This window comes from Panulirus ornatus, chromosome 36, assembly GCF_036320965.1.
Source record: "Panulirus ornatus isolate Po-2019 chromosome 36, ASM3632096v1, whole genome shotgun sequence".
In the NCBI taxonomy this organism is placed as follows: domain Eukaryota; kingdom Metazoa; phylum Arthropoda; class Malacostraca; order Decapoda; family Palinuridae; genus Panulirus; species Panulirus ornatus.
The window spans coordinates 14,707,194-14,717,292 of NC_092259.1; the positions used below are offsets into that span (position 1 = coordinate 14,707,194).

The following is a 10,099-nucleotide window of genomic DNA, read 5'->3' on the forward strand; positions in this document are numbered from 1 at the left end:
GTCGTGCTCAAGGATTGTACCGTCATGCTCAAGGATCGTACCGTCATGCTCAAGGATTGTACCGTCGTGCTCAAGGATCGTACCGTCATGCTCAAGGATTGTACCGTCATGCTCAAGGATCGTACCGTCGTGCTCAAGGATCGTACCGTCATGCTCAAGGATCGTACCGTCATGGTCAAGGATTGTACCGTCATGCTCAAGGATTGTACCGTCATGCTCAAGGATCGTACCGTCATGCTCAAGGATTGTACCGTCGTGCTCAAGGATCGTACCGTCATGCTCAAGGATTGTACCGTCATGCTCAAGGATCGTACCGTCATGCTCAAGGATCGTACCGTCGTGCTCAAGGATCGTACCGTCATGCTCAAGGATCGTACCGTCATGCTCAAGGATCGTACCGTCATGCTCAAGGATCGTACCGTCATGCTCAAGGATCGTACCGTCACGCTCAAGGATCGTACCGTCGTGCTCAAGGATCGTACCGTCATGCTCAAGGATTGTACCGTCGTGCTCAAGGATCGTACCGTCGTGCTCAAGGATCGTACCGTCATGCTCAAGGATCGTACCGTCGTGCTCAAGGATCGTACCGTCATGCTCAAGGATCGTACCGTCGTGCTCAAGGATCGTACCGTCGTGCTCAAGGATCGTACCGTCGTGCTCAAGGATCGTACCGTCATGCTCAAGGATCGTACCGTCGTGCTCAAGGATCGTACCGTCATGCTCAAGGATCGTACCGTCATGCTCAAGGATTGTACCGTCGTGCTCAAGGATCGTACCGTCGTGCTCAAGGATCGTACCGTCGTGCTCAAGGATCGTACCGTCGTGCTCAAGGATCGTACCGTCGTGCTCAAGGATCGTACCGTCATGCTCAAGGATTGTACCGTCGTGCTCAAGGATCGTACCGTCGTGCTCAAGGATCGTACCGTCATGCTCAAGGATTGTACCGTCGTGCTCAAGGATCGTACCGTCATGCTCAAGGATCGTACCGTCATGCTCAAGGATTGTACCGTCATGGTCAAGGATTGTACCGTCGTGCTCAAGGATTGTACCGTCGTGCTCAAGGATTGTACCGTCGTGCTCAAGGATTGTACCGTCATGCTCAAGGATTGTACCGTCGTGCTCAAGGATTGTACCGTCGTGCTCAAGGATTGTACCGTCGTGCTCAAGGATTGTACCGTCGTGCTCAAGGATTGTACCGTCGTGCTCAAGGATTGTACCGTCATGCTCAAGGATTGTACCGTCATGGTCAAGGATTGTACCGTCATGCTCAAGGATTGTACCGTCGTGCTCAAGGATTGTACCGTCGTGCTCAAGGATTGTACCGTCGTGCTCAAGGATTGTACCGTCATGCTCAAGGATCGTACCGTCATGCTCAAGGATTGTACCGTCATGCTCAAGGATTGTACCGTCATGCTCAAGGATCGTACCGTCATGCTCAAGGATCGTACCGTCATGCTCAAGGATCGTACCGTCATGCTCAAGGATTGTACCGTCATGCTCAAGGATTGTACCGTCATGCTCAAGGATCGTACCGTCATGCTCAAGGATCGTACCGTCATGCTCAAGGATTGTACCGTCATGCTCAAGGATTGTACCGTCGTGCTCAAGGATCGTACCGTCATGCTCAAGGATTGTACCGTCATGCTCAAGGATCGTACCGTCGTGCTCAAGGATCGTACCGTCATGCTCAAGGATTGTACCGTCATGCTCAAGGATCGTACCGTCATGCTCAAGGATCGTACCGTCATGCTCAAGGATCGTACCGTCATGCTCAAGGATCGTACCGTCATGCTCAAGGATTGTACCGTCATGCTCAAGGATTGTACCGTCATGCTCAAGGATCGTACCGTCATGCTCAAGGATCGTACCGTCATGCTCAAGAGGTAAAATTGCCAGAATGATTTAAAATATTGACTCTCATCCTTTTCTCTATCACGATGCACATCAGTCTACCTAAGTTGAGTCCAGCAGCTTCCTTATGATAACCCATCAGGACGGAGGTGCTGACACCTGAGGTAGCCACGGTTAATGAATGTAGTCCGGGGAACCAAACAACTCGGCAACCTTGATATTACTCTCACAACACACACACACACACACAGGCAGGAGGAGGAGGAGGCAGCAACGTGCACGTGGCCATCTGTGCATCTCTTGAAGGCCATTTAAGAAAATAGGCGACCTCATTGTTGAAAACAATTGATTCCGACAAACATGGTAAATCTTTGTTATTTCTGCATCATTTTACTTTTTACAACAAACACACACACACACACGCACACACACACACAATCTCGGCCCACCAGTACACGTTACTGGTCTAAAGATGTCCAAGTGTAATTCAGACATATTTACAATTCAGGCCACAAAAGTCTGAGCAATGGCCTCAAAATTAGCGTTAGGTGTGAACGCACTTCTGCGCCCACGTAGTGGAGCGTTGCTGAGCATGACGCATTCGCAGGCCGTCCGGGGTCGAACCCGCTTATGGTCACTGAGGGAAACGTGAGAGCGACTCCCTCCGTAGTGAACATGATGGCGAGTGATGATAACGAGAAGCAGGACACTACTGTACACCCTTGATAATGTAGGCATTTCAGAATGTCCTTATTTTTCCAATATGTATCTTCTTAGATCATTAAATATATTTCGAAGTTAAAACTATGGTTATGAAATTATACATCTTAAGAATTAATAATGGTCATAGTCTGTACACAGAATATATCTCTTTTGGCAAAATTAACTCAACAGATAGTGTGAATAAGGCTGAGTATGTCCAATACAGATATTTACCTCACATAAATGTTTGATCCATGCGACTAACTGGTTTCCCCTGGTCAGAAGTGCGACATGTGCAGGAACCACGGCTTCATGAAGGAGAAGCGAGCACACAAGAACGCCTGCCCTTACCAGGACTGCTCGTGCGCCCTCTGTGGCCTCACCAAGAAGCGCAGGGACATCATGAGGCACCAGCAACGGGTCAGGAGGTGTGTATCACAGCACTCTGCTTCATGGGTCACTGTTGTTAGGTACTAAGCGTGGCTCCGCCCTACTACATAGCAGATAAATTACGGAGAAGTAATCTAAAATATCAACTGCACACTTCAAGGTCATCGATTTTTCTAACAAAGTGTGATGTATTGTGAGGCATAAGTTCGGAATATAAGACGAGATAAAAAAAAGTTAGGGAAAGTCCTGCCATACACTCTTAGTGTGAGTTGCGGGAGACGGACGAGTGTGAGGGAAACACGATGGTAGCGTCAGGTGCAGTATTGGTACCAGCCTCCGGGGCCAGACAGAGAACAGGGAGGAAAGATCAAGTGTTAGCAGGAGTGAGCTAGAGCAGCCTGGGAGAATAATATGAGGAAAATGGGATCAGCGGATGAATCATAATATCATTGTTAAACATTCGAACACACGTCTTCGCGTGTGTTGTCATTGATGATGCTTGTGTATATGTGTGTAGGAAAAGAGAGGAATAAACATTCTATATATATATATATATATATATATATATATATATATATATATATATATATATATATATATATATATATGATCACCATTTCCCGCGTGAACGAGATAGCGCCTGAAACAAACGAAGCAAGGCCATATCCGCCCATATCGGCTCTCCAGCTGTCATGTGTCATGCACCGACACTACAACTCACTATCCTCGACCAGGCCACCTGCTTCAGGCTGCCAAGGTCACACCACCTAACTCAAAGGCTACATGGGGTCATCTGCTGCAGGCCTGCCCGGGTCACACGGGCTCACCTCGTGGGGGGAAAGGAGGGGTGGGTGATCTCCTCCAACACAACACATCATTCCTAGATGACGTCACTAACCGTCGCTGCTCTCCATCACCAGGTCTCAGGTGACGAGCCAGCAGCGTGACGAAGCGTACGACTACGTGGTGCAGACGACGGCCGAGCTGGCCCAGCTGACGATGGAGTCTGCCCCCACAGCCCTGGACACGCCCTCTACCACCACCACCATGCCCACCACCACATCCACTACCACGCCCACCACCCTCGCTCCCACCTGCAGTACCACCTCCACCTTAGCCGAGTCCTCAACCCACATCCCTGCCGCCAGCACTGCCGCCGCCGGGAGCGTCGCGCCCTTTAAGGACCGGCCACCTCTGGTTGGTAACACTTGGCATCTCACACAAACCCCCAACCTAAGTTGGTGTCCGCTTATTATCATGACGTACGACAAGTTGCTGTTGTCGCACTACAAGTCAGTTGGTGAAGTATTGGTCATTTCCATCTTACAAATGTTCGTGCAGATCACTATACAAGTTGCAGCAAGTACTATGTGCTATGTACATTAAATACCTCACCCCCACCCCTGCTTGACCCTTCAACCACGTAAACAAGACCCGTGACCCTTGATCATGTGTGCGACCTTTGGGTATATTGGCTTGGCCTTTAATCTTACTCTTAAGGGTCAGGTTAAAGGTCTGGCTATCATTACTGAAGGGCTGTACTCAAAGATCGTACCGTCATTGTTAAGAGACGTACAGTTATGCTGAAGGGATTAAGGTTAAAGTAAGATAAACTTGCCAACAACTATGCCAGTCAACCAGTCATAATTTTGTTGTGTTAGAACTGCAGTAGAATTCATAATATAACGGCAGTGGCAATGCTAACTTAAGGAATATATATATATATATATATATATATATATATATATATATATATATATATATATATATATATATATATGGAAGTAAGGGGAGTGGGGGAGGAATGGGATGTATTTAGGGAATCAGTGATGGATTGCGGAAAAGTTGCTTGTGGCATGAGAAGAGTGGGAGGTGGGTTGATTAGAAAGGGTAGTGAGTGGTGGGATGAAGAAGTAAGAGTATTAGTGAAAGAGAAGAGAGAGGCATTTGGACGATTTTTGCAAGGAAAAAATGCAGTTGAGTGGGAGACGTATAAAAGAAAGAGACAGGAGGTCAAGAGAAAGGTGCAAGAGGTGAAAAAAAGGGCAAATGAGAGTTGGGGTGAGAGAGTATCATTAAATTTTAGGGAGAATAAAAAGATGTTCTGGAAGGAGGTAAATAAGGTGCGTAAGACAAGGGAGCAAATGGGAACTTCAGTGAAGGGCGCAAATGGGGAGGTGATAACAAGTAGTGGTGATGTGAGAAGGAGATGGAGTGAGTATTTTGAAGGTTTGTTGAATGTGTTTGATGATAGAGTGGCAGATATAGGGTGTTTTGGTCGAGGTGGTGTGCAAAGTGAGAGGGTTAGGGAAAATGATTTGGTAAACAGAGAAGAGGTAGTAAAAGCTTTGCGGATGATGAAAGCCGGCAAGGCAGCAGGTTTGGATGGTATTGCAGTGGAATTTATTAAAAAAGGGGGTGACTGTATTGTTGACTGGTTGGTAAGATTATTTAATGTATGTATGACTCACGGTGAGGTGCCTGAGGATTGGCGGAATGCGTGCATAGTGCCATTGTACAAAGGCAAAGGGGATAAGAGTGAGTGCTCAAATTACAGAGGTATAAGTTTGTTGAGTATTCCTGGTAAATTATATGGGAGGGTACTGATTGAGAGGGTGAAGGCATGTACAGAGCATCAGATTGGGGAAGAGCAGTGTGGTTTCAGAAGTGGTAGAGGATGTGTGGATCAGGTGTTTGCTTTGAAGAATGTATGTGAGAAATACTTAGAAAAGCAAATGGATTTGTATGTAGCATTTATGGATCTGGAGAAGGCATATGATAGAGTTGATAGAGATGCTCTGTGGAAGGTATTAAGAATATATGGTGTGGGAGGAAAGTTGTTAGAAGCAGTGAAAAGTTTTTATCGAGGATGTAAGGCATGTGTACGTGTAGGAAGAGAGGAAAGTGATTGGTTCTCAGTGAATGTAGGTTTGCGGCAGGGGTGTGTGATGTCTCCATGGTTGTTTAATTTGTTTATGGATGGGGTTGTTAGGGAGGTGAATGCAAGAGTTTTGGAAAGAGGGGCAAGTATGAAGTCTGTTGGGGATGAGAGAGCTTGGGAAGTGAGTCAGTTGTTGTTCGCTGATGATACAGCGCTGGTGGCTGATTCATGTGATAAACTGCAGAAGCTGGTGACTGAGTTTGGTAAAGTGTGTGAAAGAAGAAAGTTAAGAGTAAATGTGAATAAGAGCAAGGTTATTAGGTACAGTAGGGTTGAGGGTCAAGTCAATTGGGAGGTGAGTTTGAATGGAGAAAAACTGGAGGAAGTGAAGTGTTTTAGATATCTGGGAGTGGATCTGGCAGCGGATGGAACCATGGAAGCGGAAGTGGATCATAGGGTGGGGGAGGGGGCGAAAATTCTGGGAGCCTTGAAGAATGTGTGGAAGTCGAGAACATTATCTCGGAAAGCAAAAATGGGTATGTTTGAAGGAATAGTGGTTCCAACAATGTTGTATGGTTGCGAGGCGTGGGCTATGGATAGAGTTGTGCGCAGGAGGATGGATGTGCTGGAAATGAGATGTTTGAGGACAATGTGTGGTGTGAGGTGGTTTGATCGAGTAAGTAACGTAAGGGTAAGAGAGATGTGTGGAAATAAAAAGAGCGTGGTTGAAAGAGCAGAAGAGGGTGTTTTGAAATGGTTTGGGCACATGGAGAGAATGAGTGAGGAAAGATTGACCAAGAGGATATATGTGTCGGAGGTGGAGGGAACGAGGAGAAGAGGGAGACCAAATTGGAGGTGGAAAGATGGAGTGAAAAAGATTTTGTGTGATCGGGGCCTGAACATGCAGGAGGGTGAAAGGAGGGCAAGGAATAGAGTGAATTGGAGCGATGTGGTATACCGGGGTTGACGTGCTGTCAGTGGATTGAATCGGGGCATGTGAAGCGTCTGGGATAAACCATGAAAAGCTGTGTAGGTATGTATATTTGCGTGTGTGGACGTATGTATATACATGTGTATGGGGGTGGGTTGGGCCATTTCTTTCGTCTGTTTCCTTGCGCTACCTCGCAAACGCGGGAGACAGCGGCAAAAAAAAAAAAAAAAAAAAACTGCCAACGTTTTATGGAGCCACTGTCGAAATTTAATAATAATAAAGAATTATGTATAATATCAATGGTGGGTGTGGTTCTGAGCGGTATGTTTTCCACCTGCAGGAGTTGATGGAGAACAGCCCTCCGCCGACTTACCCCGCCAGGCCTGACCCGAGTATCCCTCCTCCTGTGGAGCCCAGGCTCCACTACGACACCACGTCTGCTAATCTTGATATGGGTGGCTATCACCATCTAGGCTCCAGTCCCGCCTGGAGGAACCTCAAGAGAGACAGAAGTGAGGTGGACAACAGGAATCCACGGCTCTTCAGAGAGACCAGCCTCTTCAGGAACTTCGACTTCATGAGGACCAATAATATATTTGGTAGAGAGGAATCTGTTAGGAACGTTAATGGCTTATGTGGGTACGACTCGGTGAGGAGTATGGACCTGGTCACATCCCAGGAGCCGCCCTTCAGAACACAGCCTTCTGCGGCGGACTCTTCACCGGCTCTCACGGTGCCATTGAAGAAGACTCGTTTCACAATGACAAATGAAGATCTACACCTGCGTTACAGCCAAAGGTTCTGGGGCAGCACTTCGATAGAGACCAGCTTAAGTCGAGGATCTGAGGATGTCCAGCATGTAGGATACCGCAGGATGAGCGTCACTACCTCGCCTGAACTAAGGATAAGGTCGCCCCCGGCCTTAATACCGCTCCCTCAGAACCAGCCGGTTCGTCCCCATCCCGTGAGACCCCAGACTTTTGCTCCCAGCATGGAGTGGGATCCCGTTAGTCTACCGTACTTAGCCTACTCACTCTTACACACACGCAACTACAACGGAACTTTACCCACATCACCGTTCGGCTTGGGCAAGGTGGCCCCCTTCCTGCACTCGTCGGTACCTTGAATCTTTCGGTGTCCGCCGGCCAGCACTTCGGTTCCTCGTTACCTACGTAGATCTGTGCATTTTTGCAGACCAAACGTTCGTGTGCACCGTGGAGGAAAAACCTCCAGACTGATCCATAAGTCGCAGTACATGCTTTACCGTTATCATAAATGGAGAAACAGTTGTGATTGTGACAGTGGCTTAGTAAAGGTGTCTGCCACCAGGTATTAAACATTTCAATCCCCTCCCCCTCCCATCCAAAAAAAAAATTCACTGCTTGACAAATAGCTATGTTCCTAGAATTTCTAAATGTCCTATGAATAATGAGATGACGGTATTTTATTCAGGCTAACAGTGATAATCACGAAAATTTTTAAGCATGATATTACTGATGATATACCTAAATTCATGTCAGCCGTTGGTTTATGGGGACAACAAGATTCTGGGCAAACTGTCTGACAATTTGGCGCCCGGAAGCAACTGCACCTTCCTGCAAGCTCCTGAACACGATAGAAGGTAGTGTGAGCCAGGTGCTGGCTTTGTGTCAGCCTGAAGACACACACATAACATTATAATTTCTTAAAACTTTTTTTTTTTTTGGAAATTCATCAGTAACTGCCACGGAACGTTTACGTCTCAACCATATATCCTTATAATTCTTGTCAAGCAGCAAAAACACAGCCTACATTCCTTTCCTGAATTTTATGAAATAAGGGTTTGATGTGATAAAAAAAAAAAAACCACCAAAGAGCATCTATCCTGCACAATTGTGCTTTGCTCAGTAGCACACTAAGATATCGATGTAGTTCTCTCGCAGCACAGCCCACTCAGCAGCACCCTCTAGACCAGCGTTTCTCAACATTTTGAAACAACGTCCGACAACGATTGTGTCGAAAAACCACGGTCACACCAGGACACCGTAAGCTTAAATGCATTATAGTGTAATTTAAAAAAAAAAACAAGAAATTTAGCCAATGAATGCAATTATTTTGTTGGAAGTAAATATTGCAATAGCAGAAATGAGATTCAATAATTAATTTAAGCAGCTTATTTGTACATTTCTTGGTAAGCATGAACTCGGAGTAATGACTGAAATTGCGACTCAGTTTCGAGCTTGTTTCTCTCTTTTCATACATGCTGTGGTAGGGAAAGACTGGTCAAAAATATATATGGAAAAACTATTCGTCATCATTTTTAACATGTTAATCATGTCATCTGCACTATACTAAGGCCAGTAAGTATCTAGACTTAAAATATTCTTGCAGTTTCAGACCGGTTAGAAAATAGAGCAAGTCATCAACTTATTTCGATAATTTCAGTTATTTCTGAAACTTTACTTCCACTGGTTGAGAACCACTGCTCTAGAGAATCCCTTTATATGCATCCATTGCATAGCGTCAACCCTCATAATCTGCAAAGGGTAAAGTAACTGAGCAGACCATAAAAAAAAGACATGTAATTAAGTATATTTCAAGTAAATTGTTCACTTTTATGGCTGCAGACAGATGTTGGTATGGCAAAGAGACGATCATTGTTAGCTTAAAGGTGTTGAACAGTCAACCACCACTAAGTAAGCGGAGTACCTGATCGGTCAAAGTTAACGTAGAAAGAGTTTGGTAAAGCAGATAATATTTCAGGGTGTCTGTGGATGCCGAGCTTTTTAAGGAGAAAGTACGTTCCACTGGTAAAAGGTACTCCAGAGATTTCTTTTAGTGTAAGCTCGGTTCATGAGGCCATGACATTCAGTATCCACAGTTACAGATAAATTACTACAAGTAAAATTATGAAGGCTGCCAAAGTATTGTTTTAAGACTTTAAAGAATGAAGACTATATCCTGAAAGGGCAACACTGCCATGATTACTAGAGGTTCCAGTGTTCGAGAATCTGAAAATATACTCTATATTGTGTGTGTGTGTGTGTATATATATATATATATATATATATATATATATATATATATATATATATATATTTTTTTTTTTTTTTATATATATATATATATATATATATATATATATATATATATATATATATATTTCTTTTTTTCATACTATTCGCCATCTCCTGCGTTAGCGAGGTAACGTTAAGAACAGAGGACTGAGCCTTTGAGCAAAATCCTCACTTGGCCCCTTTCTCTGTTCCTTCTTTTGGAAAATCAAAAACGAGAGGGGAGGATTTCCAGACTCCGCTCTAGTGTGATTTCATAAGTGGTAGAGGATGTATGGATTAGGTGTTTGC

At 45.2% G+C, this 10,099-nt stretch overlaps 1 protein-coding gene across 1 annotated transcript in view; it reads left to right on the top strand.

Moving 5' to 3' along the window:
* The window catches only part of LOC139760396 (uncharacterized), a 55,503-nt gene extending 45,742 nt beyond the window's left edge, over nucleotides 1-9,761 (top strand). Inside the window, exons 3-5 of the mRNA XM_071683526.1 lie at nucleotides 2,836-2,981; nucleotides 3,864-4,140; nucleotides 7,096-9,761. Coding sequence (XP_071539627.1) covers nucleotides 2,836-2,981; nucleotides 3,864-4,140; nucleotides 7,096-7,881 — 1,209 coding nt within the window. The 3' untranslated portion in view covers nucleotides 7,882-9,761. The remainder of the gene's footprint in view (nucleotides 1-2,835; nucleotides 2,982-3,863; nucleotides 4,141-7,095) is intronic.
* The last annotated feature ends 338 nt before the right edge of the window (nucleotides 9,762-10,099 follow it).